At 36.9% G+C, this 15521-nt stretch overlaps 1 protein-coding gene and 1 non-coding gene across 2 annotated transcripts; one reads left to right on the top strand and one right to left on the bottom strand.

Moving 5' to 3' along the window:
• The first annotated feature begins 1710 nt into the window (after positions 1-1710).
• Positions 1711-10279, top strand: LOC145607847 (ABC transporter C family member 4-like). The gene is made up of 12 exons (XM_081663443.1): positions 1711-1831; positions 1977-4200; positions 4662-4982; positions 5074-5160; positions 5251-5877; positions 5991-6155; positions 6273-6567; positions 6717-6931; positions 7354-7659; positions 8551-8614; positions 8734-8973; positions 9313-10279. Coding segments are annotated over exons 1-12 (4647 nt in total). The 5' UTR covers positions 1711-1829; the 3' UTR covers positions 9414-10279.
• Positions 10280-14452: 4173 nt separating this feature from the next.
• Positions 14453-14559, bottom strand: LOC145609842 (small nucleolar RNA R71). The gene has a single exon (XR_014106123.1). It is a non-coding gene; the product is annotated as a small nucleolar RNA R71 (small nucleolar RNA).
• Positions 14560-15521: the final 962 nt, after the last annotated feature.

The raw sequence follows: 15521 nt of genomic DNA on the forward strand, positions 1-15521 counted from the left end.
ACGAACACCAAGAACCACCACCAAAGGGCGCCGGCCGTACGGACGTGAGGAGAGGGGAGGACCGTGAGTGAGGAGAGAGAAAAAGGAGTTTAGGGTTTGGGAAAACTGTTGCCTTGTGTCACAATTTACTGATTGTTAATTGTGTCTTATATCAACGATAGGCATGGATCTTATTTATAGATCATATCTATAAATAAGATTCCATGTCAAGCCCAAAGTTCTATCCCTAATCAAACTACTCTAGCCCAAACCCTTTCATGGTATGTCATAATCTGCCCATTAATAGTGATCCTTGATATATCTAGTAATTGAACTTATCGAAGACAAAATTCCTTCAGTGGAGTATAGCTAGAGGAGAGAGAAAGAGGGTAGAGGGAAAAGAATAGGAATGACAGTGAATTGTGAAAAAAGGAAAGAGAAAATCATAAAATTACGTTATTATTCCTATTTTATTGGTTAAAAAGTTACCTATTTTATTGGCTAAAAAGACAACTTTAATCTCTTGAGAAACATACTGGGTTTCTCAATTGAGTAATTTGTATTTAGCCCTTATCTTGCTCTCTACTATAACTTTTCGTTAAATAAAACACTAGTTTACAACATTTGTGGCCCTTTGTTTATTTATTTATTTATTTATTTATTATTTATTTATTTTTTTAATTTATGATTTCAAAATTTGATCGTTAAAGGTCATAATGATCTCCAAAACTATAAACGAACATTATTTTGGTGCGAAAAAAATTAAACTATGCAAATCGAAACATTAAACTTGCACGTAAACTAAGACATTTAAGGTTTTTTCTTAAATAATTTCGACCTCAAATTTGAACCTTAAGACCTTAAACATCCCTTTAAAACCATAAACAAACAAATTTCATGACACCTAAATCGAAAAATACAAAGAAAATTTGATGGAATGTTATGGCAAGGAATAATAAATTCACAGTATAGTGGTATCATGTGAAATCCAAAAAGAAATTGCGTACCAAATAAAAAAGACCCATAAGGAAAATGTTATACATAGCCGTTAGGGCTACATATAAGCATTAAATTTACTCTTAAAAATCGTAAAAAGTTATGAAATCATCAAAATATAAACACTGATAACACTGATTTACGCGTGTTTTTGTCATAAATTCCTAATTTTATACAATTTTCAAGACTATATTTAATGCTTATATATAGCCCTTAGGGCTACATACAACATTACCCATACAATAATAATAAATAAACAACCTTCTTAACGGACCTAGATAATATTTTAGACGATGTGTTAGATTTTTGTACGCATTTAAATTCTATCAATTGGTCACAAATTAATAGGGAAGATTGTTGCCCATCACCTCACTAAATTAGTATCGTTTGATGTAGAGCAAGTGTGGGTAAATCACTGTCCATGTGAGATTTCCCCTTATATTCTTTCGGATACTTTATCCCTTAATTAATGGAGCTTTAATCTTTCGGTAAAAAAAAAAAAAAAAAAAAAAAAATAATAATAATTCCTTTCTCCAAAAAAAAAATTCTAAAAATTAAAAAAATTCCTTTATTTAAAAATGATTGAAGTATAAAACATTAAAAAGAGGTCCTACTTTACACTTTGGTCCAATGAGTTTATATCCCTCTTTTATTAAACCAAAAGCGTGGGGACTAGGCCAGGAGGAGTATTAAACAAAGCGAGGGCCGAGGGGTAGTGTGTACTGTGCACACGTCCAAACATTGACGAGAAATCAGCATCAACCCCGTGAGCCTCGAGGGTCATTCATTAATCATTATAATATGAATTCATTATTTTATTCCCATTAACAAACTACTGAGTAACAAATCTACCAATGTAAGCATGTTTTCCTCGCTTTCTTTCTTGCTATTGTTCAGTTCACATTACATCAAAAATTTATGATATGCTCAATGTAATATTGACATACAGTATATATAAATAACTTATATTTTCCCTGTTTTTTTTGCTGCTGATTTTGTAGGGGAAACTTGGGATTTATGATGGGAAAATTTTGGAGTGATTTCCTCACTCTTTTATACAACCCAGTAATCATGTCTTCAGATTCTTGGCTCACAACTCTTCAATGTTCAGCTTCAAACAACAACATAATTCAACCTTCAGATACTTTCATGCAAGTTTTTCAATGGCTAAGATTCATTTTCTTCTCTCCATGTCCTCAAAGACTTGTTTTTTCATCCATTGATTTCTTCTTTTTATTGATCTTGATTTTCTTTGTTATTTATAGACTCGTTTCGAAGTTTATTTTTAGGGATGATAATAGTAATATAAATGTTACTTCTAGCTCTTCAATCAATAAACCCCTGTTAGAAAACAATAATCAAAATAGATTTGATGTCAAGATTAATTTATGGTTCAGATTTTCCTTGATTTCATCTGCTTCACTTGCTGTTATATATGTTGTTTTGAGCATATTGACATTTGTGGGGAGTGATAATAAAGGAATTACTAGGCCAATATCATGGAAACAGACTGAAATTCTGTTTAGGGTAGTTCAAGCCTTAACACAAGTAGTAATTTTTGTTCTTGTTGTTCATGAACAGAGATTTCATGCTACTTTTCATCCTATTTCGCTTAGGATTTATTGGGTTGCTCAGTTTGTGCTTGTGTTAGTGTTTAGTATTTCGGGTCTGACTCGAATAGTGTCAGTTTCTGAGGAGTTGGATTCATATATAAAAATGGATGATGTGTTTTCGTTGATAAGCCTTCCATTTTCTTTTTATCTGATAATAGCTGCCTCTCGAACATCTTCTGGGATTATAGTTATTAAAGAGGCAGAAAATGGTTTGAATGGAAGAGCAGAATTATATGAGCCTATTGAGGATGATACTAATGTAAGTGATTATTGGAAGGCAAATTTGTTTTCTAAGACTACTTGGCTTTGGATGAACCCTTTGATGGATAAAGGGTATAAGAACCCTTTAAAGGTTGAAGATGTTCCTTCACTTCCTCCTGATCATCTAGCTGAGAGGATGTCGGAGCTCTTTGAATCACAATGGCCTAACCCGAGTGAGCATACAAAGCACCCAGTAGCAATTACTTTGCTCAAGTGCTTTTGGACGAGTGTTTTGTACACTGGTTTTCTTGCACTTATAAAGCTTTGTGTGATGTATATTGGTCCTGTACTTATCCAAAGCTTTGTCGATTTTACTTCTGGAATCAAAAGCTCTCCTTATGAAGGATATTACCTTGTGATAACCCTTTTAGTTGCTAAAACAGTTGAAGTCTTGAGTTCCCATCACTTCAATTTCCATACTCAGAGAGTTGGGTTACTTATAAGGTCCACCCTTATAACTGCATTATATAAAAAGGGGTTGAAGCTATCTTGCTCTTCGAGGCAGGCTCACGGGGTTGGTCAAATAGTGAATTACATGGCGGTTGATGCTCAACAGCTAGGTGATCTGATGAATCAGTTGCATTCCATTTGGCTTATGCCCCTGCAACTTTTTGCTGCCTTGGCTTTGCTATATTTTAACATGGGTGTTTCAGCTATAGCAACATTAGTCGGGGTTATTGTGATTCTAGCATACGTGATGGTACGTACAAAGAAGTGCAATGTCTTTCAGTACCAAGTCATGAAAAACCGAGACTCTAGGCTTAAAGCAACAAATGAAATGATAAACAATATGAGGGTCATAAAGTTTCAAGCATGGGAAGACTATTTTCAGAAAAGAATCCAATCCTACCGGGAGCTTGAATTTGGATGGTTGTCCAAGTTTTCATACACTATTTCTGGAAATATGAGTGTGCTTTGGAGCACCCCTACTGCACTTTCTGTTCTTGCATTCGCAGTTGCAGTTTGGATGGGTGAGAATCTTAATGCTGGTACTGTATTTACAGTAACTACGATAATGAAGATCGTGCAGGAGCCAGTCAGGAACTTTCCTCAGTCTTTGATACAGATTTCTCAGGCAATGATTTCACTTGGAAGATTGGATGGCTACTTGATGAGCTTAGAACTAAATGAAGGGTCAGTGGAGAGAGATGAAGGGTGTCAAGGTGACATTGCTGTTGAGGTGAATCAAGGGAGTTTCTCTTGGGATGATGAAGCAACTGAAGAAACCTTGAAAGGGTTGAATCTTCAGGTCAAGAAAGGTGAATTGGCCGCCATTGTTGGCACTGTTGGGTCTGGAAAATCCTCTGTCTTAGCTGCAATTCTAGGTGAAATGCACAAAATCTCTGGAAAGGTATGTCCAATATAATGCTTTCATTGCTATGCTTTTATACTCTACGGGAACTTCCTTTATCTATGGTACCCTCAACGAAAGAGCAAGTAACATTGTTAACAGGATTTTCTTTCTGAAGATAATTTGGCTATTTTAAAAGCTATTGATATTCTCATATGCAGTTTCTTATAGCTATCGGGTTTCTTACTGTATAAAGATATATGCAAGCAATTCTTCTGATAACAGGGCATAAGAGTGTATCTTCATTGTCTTATCTTAATATTCATCTATTACTGTGTCATTTCCCTCCCCTGCAGTGTCTGATTTATATAATTATCTCACTGTTCAATTAAATATAAGGAAGCAATGTTGGCCTTGAGGATATAATCAAGTACAATATCATCCTTTTAGTCTCTTAGATGATAATGGATCATTTAAAAAGGTTATAATTATGAATCTTCTTTCCTTTCATCAATTTGCAGGTTAAAGTGTGTGGTACCACTGCATACGTAGCCCAAACATCATGGATACAGAATGCAACAATTCAAGAAAACATTCTATTTGGTCTACCAATGAACAAAGAGAAATATATGGAAGTTATTAGAGTATGTAGCTTGGAAAAAGACTTGGAAATTATGGAATTCGGTGACAAGACTGAGATTGGAGAGCGTGGGATCAACCTGAGCGGTGGCCAAAAGCAAAGGATCCAACTTGCCAGAGCAATCTATCAGGATGGTGATGTATATCTTCTGGATGATATTTTCAGTGCTGTAGATGCACACACTGGTTCAGATATTTTCAAGGTCTGTCAAATAATTATATGAATCTACGTTATATCAAAATGAAAGTCAAACACATTCAAACAAAGCTAATTGAATTTATTAATGCTCTCAGGAGTGCGTTAGGGGAGCTCTCAAAGACAAAACTGTTCTGCTAGTAACCCATCAAGTTGACTTCTTGCACAATGTGGATCATATATTTGTAAGCTTTATTTACGGTTGTATTGCTTTCAGATAAGTTCATAAGAATTGTCATGTTGTATTTATAAGATGTATGCAATGCAATATCTAGGTGATGCGAGATGGAACAATAGTACAATCTGGAAAATACAATGAGCTTCTTGAAGCAGGCTTGGATTTTGGTGCTCTCGTGGCTTCCTATCAAACCTCCATGGACCTTGTAGAGACAAGCTCACATATGCCTGAGGACAAGCAAGAAGAAGCACCAAAATCTCCAATCAACGAAAAAAAGTTACTAGAAAGAGTCAAGTCCGAGAAGAAAGCTCTAAGTAAAACAAATTCTCAAAAAGGAACTTCCAAGCTCATTGAAGATGAGGAACGAGAAGTTGGGAAGGTTGACCTAGATGTGTATAAGCAGTACTCTACAGAAGCTTTCGGATGGTGGGGAGTGGCTGCAGTGGTACTCGTATCTCTCTTCTGGATTGTATCATTGTTTGGTAGTGATTACTGGCTAGCTTATGAGACTTCAGAAGATCACACTTTTACTCCTCGCTTGTTCATTATGGTCTATTTCATTGTTGGGATTATATCATGTCTCTTAGTGACTGCTAGAGCCTTTGTTATAACTTTTTTGGGACTTAAAACTGCTCAGGGCTTCTTCGACCAGATCCTTGGCAGCATCCTACATGCTCCAATGTCGTTTTTTGATACTACTCCTTCCGGAAGAATTCTAAATCGGGTAAGTTCATCCTACATCCCATCATCATTCTGTAGCTTGCTGTTTCTGATGTAGTGGTACCAATTATCTTATTCTTTCATGTTTGGTCTAATTAGTACGTCCCTCTATTTCAGGCATCAACTGATCAAACCAATCTTGATCTAACAATTCCCTTATTTTTGGGCATGACAATTGTAATGTATTTCAATTTGGTGAGCATCTTAGTGGTCACATGCGTATATGCCTGGCCGACAGTTATCCTCCTAGTTCCCTCAATATGGTTGAATCTTTGGTATCGGGTATGTCTTGCTATGAAGTTTCTGCATTCAAATCAGCTTATTTATTTTTATTTTATTTTTTTTTTCCTTTGATAAACAACATATTTATTCAAGATCTATGGGAATGTATATATGCAGGGTTACTACCTAGCCAACTCACGTGAACTGACTCGATTAGGTTCAATCACAAAATCCCCTGTCATCCATCATTTCTCCGAAACAGTTTCAGGTGTAATGACGATCCGATGCTTCAGGAGGCAAGCCTTATTCTGTAAGCATAATATTGACAAGGTTAACACAAGCCTTAAGATGGATTTCCACACTACTGGAGCAAATGAGTGGCTAGGTTTCCGCTTAGAGTTCATTGGATGTGTAATCCTATGTCTTTCCACTTTGTTCATGATTCTTTTGCCCAGCAGTATTATCAAACCAGGTAATACAAGCACTAATTAAGAAAATCCCATCAAGTGTTCTAAGTACAAGTAACTCAAAATCGAGCTTAGCCTTATTTAGTGAAGATCGAGTTCTAAGTATGAATTTTTGTCTTATGAGACTCACAGTGTAAACTTTGATGTACTACAGAGTTTGTCGGTCTTTCTCTTTCCTACGGGCTTACTCTCAATGTTGTTCTGTTTTGGACGATATACATGACATGCTTTGTTGAGAATAAAATGGTCTCGGTTGAGAGGATGAAGCAGTTCATCAAAGTCCCATCTGAAGCAGCATGGGAGATCAAAGAGTGCAAGCCTTTACCAAACTGGCCAACTCATGGCAACATTGAACTAAAGGACTTACAAGTAAGCTCCAACTTCTTACGACATGTCACCCTTACACTTTGTTTGGATAGGAAGAAATGAAAAAAAAAAAAGAAGAGAAGAGAAATGGAAGGGGATAAATTCTCTTGTTTAGGTAAAAGATTGGGGGAAGGAGAGGGAGGGATCCATTTTTCCTCTCTCTTTAATAAGCATAATCTCTCCAATTTTGGAGAGATTTAAAGGGAAAATGGAGCTCACCTCCCCCTCCCTTTCTTTGCCCTTTCCTTCCTCCATTTTCCCTCCCCTTCTTTTCCTTCCTTGTTTGCTATCCAAACAAAGCGTTAATATTTGAAAATTCTATAGTGGTTGTTTAAAATATGGTATTTACGTTTTAAGCTCTTGCATTTTCTTGTTCAATCATGTAAATTTTCCCTAATGAATGAATGTCCTGCAATCATGAACAGGTAAGGTATCGGTCAAACACCCCATTAGTGCTAAAAGGTATCACACTTGGAATTAGAGGAGGCGAGAAAATTGGGGTTGTTGGTCGCACAGGGAGTGGGAAGTCCACCCTTATACAAGTATTCTTCAGGCTAGTTGAACCTTATGGAGGGAAGATAATAATTGATGGCATCGATATCTGCAAGATTGGACTGCATGATCTAAGGTCTCGCTTTGGGATCATTCCACAAGAGCCGGTACTATTTCAAGGAACTGTGAGAACCAATGTGGATCCACTTGGCCTTTATTCCGAGGAAGAGATATGGAAGGTATATATTTATCCTCTCTAATATTCCCTTTCTACGGGCATGCTTGGATCGAGAGAAATGTATTACTAGGGTAATAAAAGTTAAACAAAGCAAAATGAAAGTAAATAGGGAAGGAGGAGATAGTGATGGGTGTACTGTGCTTGTAAGAAAAATTACGGAGAAAGGTATGAGGTGAAGAAAAAGACTCATTTTTGGGGGTAATAGTTACACTAGGGGGAGGGTGGGTAACTATTACCCTCATATTTATTATAACGGTAATAATTCCTCCATCTCTCTTGTTTACTCATGGAACAACTACCTAATGTCATTTGTAAACACCATACCTCCTACAACAACACCTCTAATTACTTATATTTTTTCAAGTTTGACTTTTATTACTCCCTTAATATATTATCCCCAATCCAAACATGCCCTAAGTAGTAATCACATTAGAATGATATAGAATATAGTCTAAAATTTGTAGTTACATATACTAATGTACCACAACTTAAACTAGATGATGGGGTGCATATAGATATGTAAACCACTACAAAATCATGTCATCACAAATACGAGAAGTGAGATATGTATGTGAGAAGTAAATATTTCCAGAAGGGGTATTTTTACCAGAGAGCCAGATCAACAAAACTCCACTAGTGGGTTTCCCGCTACCAGTCCTAGCCTGGATAAAGGAGGAAGGTTTTAAAAGGCCAATGACAGTCAGTGTTAAATAAACTTTGTCACATGACATGAGCCAGATTAACAAAAAAAGAAAAGAACCCGTTCTAAACCTGATTACAGAAACTAAAATGGTTCTGATCAAAGCTTACGAATTGTTCTATTTAGTGATTGTATTGTAGTATTAACCAATGTAGCTGACCTACTAACTTTTTGGTATGTTTGTGTTTTTAGAGCCTGGAACGTTGCCAACTTAAGGATGTTGTTGCGGCAAAGCCTGAAAAGCTTGATGCTCCAGGTTTTCCTTTCTCTATCTTTCTCTGAGAAATACTCTATTGCATATATATACCTGTTAGTTAAAGATAAATGTGCACAGGATGATTGGACGAAGCTGAGTTACTCTTTATTTGTTTGTAGTGACGGAAGAAGGAGAAAATTGGAGTGTTGGTCAAAGACAGCTGATGTGCTTAGGGAGAGTCATGCTCAAGAAAAGCCGTATTTTGTTCATGGATGAAGCTACAGCTTCTGTTGATTCCCAAACAGATGCTACGATTCAAAATATCATTAGAGAGGACTTCAGAAAATGTACTGTAATTACCATTGCTCACAGAATACCCACTGTAATGGACTGTGACAGAGTTTTAGTCATCGATGCAGGTAACTCTTCATTTTTTTTTTTGGCAATCGTTCTATCACTTCTATGGCATTCGCTCTAATTCATTACTATATACGTAGTATGTACGAAGTATGACATAATGCTAGCATTTTCTTTTAGGAAACGATTGACTAATCATAAAGATGCTAAGATTTGGCTATCCCTTTTTTTTAAAAAAAATCGTTTTACATGATTTCAATTTTAACTAGCTTATAAGAAGTATGTTTTTGTTGCTGAGTTTGGCATGCTAAGCTGAGTCTCCACTGAAGTGACTAAGAATGGTTTTAAAGGACATCTGTGTTTGACATAGAGAGGAATTCTAACCTGTTTTTACTGGACAGGATTGGCAAAGGAATTCGATGCACCATCTCGTCTCCTTGAGAGGAAGTCACTCTTCGGGGCATTGGTTCAAGAGTACTCGAATAGATCGTCTGAAGTATAAATGATAAGCATCCACTTTTCATGGTTTAGTTCCATTGGATCATACTAGTTACAACTCCGAGAATTTATAAGCAATTTGTATAACATGTTGATTTTGTTAGATCCTTCATTGGTCTATCCACTTTTTCTTTAGAAGAACGAAGAGTAATGTTACCCTCGTTTCAAATCTTATTTGTTCGCACCTAGTTAGAATTACCATGCATAACACATAATCAGGGGTGAAGCTAAGGGTGCTTCAAAAAAAAAAAAAAAAAAGGGGTGAAGCTAAGGGGGGCTGGGGCCCGGTCCCTGTTACCCAACTCCGCGACCCATATTTTGTTATTTGGCTCTTGCAGATAGTTTGGATATATAATGCTGATCTCCTTAAGTTATTGTTGAAATTTTATTGGCTATTGTATATGGGTGAGAACTGAGAAGTTTGATTTGCTTAACATAGAGTTTGGTTTCAATTTTTTTTTTTTTTTTTTGTTTTTTTTTTTTTGGGGAAACATTAATAAAATACCCATAGATGGCTCTTTAACTCTTTAATTTTAAATTCCATAACCTTCCTCATAACTCCAACCACATTAGATCTTTCATCTTATTCTTTCCTTTAATTTTTTTTTTCCAAATTTTATACTAACCCTTCAACTCTTCTATAAGTTTTTATTTATTTTATTTTATTTATTTATTTTTTATTTATTTATTTCTTTTGCCAAGTTCTCTACTAAGAGCAACTCCAATGATTGTAGTTAGTGATAGAAATGATTGTCGTGCCTTTTTCATTTCTCCAAAACAATGTTATATACAAAGTGTAAATAGGGTTAACTAAGGCTAACATAGTAATTAACTAAAATAATATAAAATATATAATTACAAAAAATATATTGTCTAACACACCCCCGCAGTCAGAACAGGACGTGTACGGATGCTCAGATTGTCTCGAAAGTCATCAAAAAGGACGCTTGGAAGCCCCTTGGTGAAGATGTTAACATTTTGGTACTGAGAAGGAATATGGAGAATACGCACTTCACCTCGTTGAACATTCTCATGAACAAAATGGATGTCCATCTCAATGTGCTTGGTGTATTGATGTTGCACCGGATTACAAGAAAGATAAATCGCACTCACATTATCACAATAAACCAAAGGTGCCTTCAGATAGGACAATGCAGTTCGAGCAACAGATTACGAACCTAACAAGATTCCGAGACAACATTAGCAACACCTCTATATTCAGCTTCGGCACTAGACTTAGACAACGTAGGTTAGCGTTTAGACGACCATGAAACCAAGTTGTCACCAAGAAAAACACAATAACCAGAGTTGGAGCGACGTGTGTCCAGACACCCATCCCAATCGGCATCCGTATATGAGAAGAGATATATGGGCAATGACTTATAGATGAATGCCAAAGTCAATCGTATCTTGAATATGTCGAAGGATGCGTTTCAGAGCTGTCATGTGCCCAACTCAAGGAGCATGCATAAACAAACACACTTGTTGAACATCTTATGAAAGGTCGGGCAGAGTGAAAGTTAAGTATTGTAAGGCAACTGCTAAACGACAATACTCAGAAGGGTTGTCACGAGGAGCTCCAGAATCGACACATAACTTTCTTTTTGTGTCAACAGGTGTAGAACATGGCTTGCAACTTGCCATGCCAACACGCTCAAGAATCTCTATAGCATAATTCCTTTTGGACAAATACATACCATTATTATCACGAGAGACAGCAATACCCAAAAAATAGCTCAATTGTCCCAAGTCTTTCATAGCAAACTTAGAGCTAAGGAGACATATGATAGAAGATCGCAGAGCATCTGAAGAGGCAGTGAGTAATGTCATCCACATACAAGCATATAAGCAATGTTAGCACCACGATGATACATAAAAAAGAATTATCAAATTTGTTATGTGTAAAACCAATGGAAGCCACATAATCAACAAACCGTTGATACCAAGCTCTAGGTGCCTGTTTCAAACCATAGAGAGATTTACGCAAAAGGCAAACATGATCAGGGTGAGCCGGATCCTGAAACCCCATTGGTTGATACATATACACTGATTTCTTCAAATTTTCATGCAAAAAGAAATTCTTGACATCTAGCTGGTGAATAGGCCAAGAGAGAGACAAAGCAATATAGGGAACCACCCGAATAGTAGCCGGTTTCACAGCTGGACTACACGTCTCATCACAATCAATACCTTTCCGCTGTGTTTTCCCGTCACCTACAACTCTCAAAAGAACCGTCATAAATTATTTTTATATCGAATAATCCACAAAGAACGAATGACATTATCATTAGAAGGACGAGGTACTAGATCTCAAGTCTTAGTTTCAATAAGAGCATTAAATTCATCTTGCATAGCCTCTTTCCAATTCGGGTCATTAAGAGCATGAGTGTGATTACGAGGAATGGGGGAAATGGATGTAGTAACAACGCTTAAAGAATGGTTTTTATTTATGCTGTATGTTTGGTTTAAAAATACCATGTTGGCTTCTAGTTGTCATTTGATGAACTTGTGGTATGTGAGGAGTAGATTCAGGGCTGGGAGTAATAGTTAATGTCTACACCCCATTGTAGGTAGGGATACCTACACCCCCCTCCTTACCCACCTCCCAATTAAAGTACTACGTAATTTTTGCTAAAAAGAAAAAAAAATTATACTCATCATCACCATTGTTATCCTCTAAAAAGCTTCATCTTATTATTTCTCTCTCCAAATACTTTTATCATTTTCATTTTCTCTCTCCAAAAACTTTCAACCTTCATTTATCTCTCCAAAATTCTCCATGTTTTCCCTCATAAGAGTTTAGTCATCATCTATTCAAGTCACCCCTTGCCAAAGCTTCATTGTCAGCACAAATTGATTGACAAGGTACTATTTTCTCTATCCTTTTCCATTTCAACAATTTGGTATTTGCTAATTGTTGATTTTACATATTTACACTATGATATGTCCATTTTATATAGTGATTTACCCCCGTCTGTTGGTCATAATTAGTAGTGTTTATGGCTCTTTCGAGCCACTTTTATTACTAATTAGTGCTTTCTAGTGTTTTCGTAGTCTTTGTTGAGTTTTGTAGGAAATTGCACCCTTGGAGCATTTTCTCGGGTTTTTCATGGAGCGACTACGGGAGTTAGAGGAGCACGACCATCATTGAAGCCCAAGGCCGGCTAGAGTCATCGAGCCGGTGATTAAGGGCTCGGCAATCGGGATACCGAAGCATTCAGACCAAGTATTCAAGACCCGAAGAGGAGATCCGGATTGGGCTGAGGAATTAAGCCCAACCGGAGTCCAAGCCTCGAAGAGAAGCAAGGGCCCAATCGGGCAAAGCTTAGCTCGATCGGGCAAGGTGAGCAGCAACAAGAGGTACGTGGCTAAGGCGCGCCCGATCGTGCGTGGCTTAGCACGATCGGGCGAGGCTGCTGTGAAGAGAGTGCGAGCAAAAAGGCGCGCCCGATCGGGCGGCCTCTAGCCCGATCGGGCGCGTGATTCTGGAGAAGCTTGATTTGACGAGCACTTAGTTTCTATTTAGGAGTTTTGATTAGAAGTTGTTTAAGTACGTTTTAGGCTTATTATTTTACTTACTCTTTCTCTTAGACTTTCTCTCTCTACTTAGTATTTTTCTCTCTCTAGACTTTTTATCTCAACTTTTCCCTTGTTCTTGACTACTTTGTAATTCCGTCGATTCGGTACGATTTCTATTTTATTTAATTTCAGTAATTTCATTCCTTCAATTCCTTATGTCTTACTTAATTACTTTGCTTGTTTTAGATTTAATTATGTCTGAGTAGTTTAATTCTAGGGTTTATGGGGATCCATAATTAATATGAAGGGATAATTTGTTATTATTGATTATTGATATTGCATGATAATTTCTTATTGAATTGTTTTAATTCTTTGCAATTAGATTATGAATCGAGCAGATGTAATTTGATTGTGAATGTTTAGCAATATTGAATTGATGAATCGAGCAGATGTCAATTTGATATTAATGGCTATTTTCAATAGGAACTTAAATCTAGTAAATTGCGAGGGCCTGTTAGATCTATATTAATTAATAAATTGCGAGAGCCTGTTAATCATGTTATTTGTGCAATGTTGATTATTGATTATTATGTTTTATCTCGGAATATTAATTATTGGTGAACCTGTGACCCTAGGCCTTCTTATTATTGATTTTCTCCCTAAACTCAATCTCCGTAGTATAGTTTCACATTAAAAACAACAAATTGGTTACTTTAATAATTTAGATCTTATTAATTAATTAGGAGTAGAAAGACCAGTTTCCCTGTGGATTCGACCCTACTTCCCTATCTACTTAGTTAGAGGATTTAGGTAATTGATTAGGTGATACGACTTTAGCCTGTCAGAATTTGGCGTCGTTGCCGGGGAAACGGTTTTATTTTTATTTCTAATTGTTTTTGTAGTCTAGATTATTTTTCTTTTCCCTCAAAGGACATTAGTTCTTTGAGGTAATTCTCATATTTGTCTTTTTAGTTCTCTGTTTATGCCCAGGTGTTCCAGATTAGGTTACATTCCATTAGATCCTGAGATCGAGCGCTCTTTTCATAGACAGAAGAATCTTTATAGGCAAATCCTGGCGGGCTCTGGGAGTAACGATATTCCTAGAAATTCGCCATCTAATTCTAGTGATTCGGAGGTTCCTTCAGATTCAGAATTAGAGATGACTGCACCTAAGAAGCTTAGCGATTATTCGCAACCGTCCCTGACGAACTTTCCACATCTTTCCCCAGACCAGATCTCGAGATCAAGCCCCAGTTTATAACGATGATAGAAAGAAAGCAATTCAGTGGAGCTAAGGGTGAAGATCCTAATCTTCACATTGCGAATTTCTGTCAATACTGCAATACTATTAGGCAGAATGGGGTAACGCAGGACCAGATCAGGGAGATTCTCTTTCCCTTTTCTTTATGTGAAAAAGATAAATTGTGTTTTAATAATTTGAATAGAACTGCACTTGGTATTACTAACTGGGAGACTCTTGCTTTAAATTTTTATAACAAATATTACCCAGTAGAGAAAACAGCTTTACTGAGAAGTGCCATTCAGAACTTTGCCCAGGAGCCAGATGAAGCATTATATGAGGCTTAGGAGAGATTCAAGGATTTGCAGAGGGAGTGTCCCCACCATAATTTGGCGAAGTGGCAGTTGATTCAAGCTTTTTACAATGGATTAGGGAATGCATCTAGAACGATTCTAGACTCCGTAGCTAGTGGTAGATTTATGAATCTTAATGTCGATGATGTAGGTCAGGTTATTGAAGATATGGCGATACATAATTCCCAATATGGGAATTTTAGAGGCTATGCAAATAAGGGCAAACACCATGTTGATTCAGTATCCCTTTTGCAAGCTCAGCTCGCATCTATTTGCTAGAAATTAGATAACCTAGTACTGACATTCCTAATTCTGTTACTAATGTTTCTACTGTTACTAACAATTCTAATGATGATTTTTGTGAAAATTGTGGAAGTGTAGGACATTATGAGCAAGATTGCAGGAGTTCGATGGAGCAAGTTAATGCTTTTCAAACCTATAAGCAAAATAACCCATACTCCAACACCTACAATCCTGGCTACCGAAACCATCCATATTTATCCTACCGTAGCACTAATGTTCAAAATCCTCTACCTCCACAACAACCACAACAAGCACTCCCTCCACAGCAGAAATATTACCATCCTCATGCTAACCTGAAAACCCCAGCACAAACCCCTACTACATCTTCTGACCCTGCCTTGTCAGAAATTAGAGCGATGCTAACTAGTATGCAAAAGCATATGGAGAGTAGAGACCAACAAATTGACTTAATTATAGCCCATAATAAAGTCATGGACACACAAATTGCCCAATTGTCCTCTACCCTACAAACTCGCCAGCAGGGAGCCCTACCAGCGCAGGGAATTCAACCTACGGAACATGCGAATGCAATCACCCTAAGGAGTGGTTCACACTACGATGGGCCCCAAATGCCCAAAGAGGATGAACCTGATTTAATTAATATTGCTAATCCTGATTCCATTGTACCAAATGTTCCTGCAGGGCTCCAGGGTAAAACTAACATTTCTGATAATGCATTGCAGGGTACAACCTCAGG

Source organism: Chenopodium album, chromosome 23 (assembly GCF_948465745.1).
Source record: "Chenopodium album chromosome 23, dcCheAlbu1.1, whole genome shotgun sequence".
NCBI classification, from domain to species: domain Eukaryota; kingdom Viridiplantae; phylum Streptophyta; class Magnoliopsida; order Caryophyllales; family Amaranthaceae; genus Chenopodium; species Chenopodium album.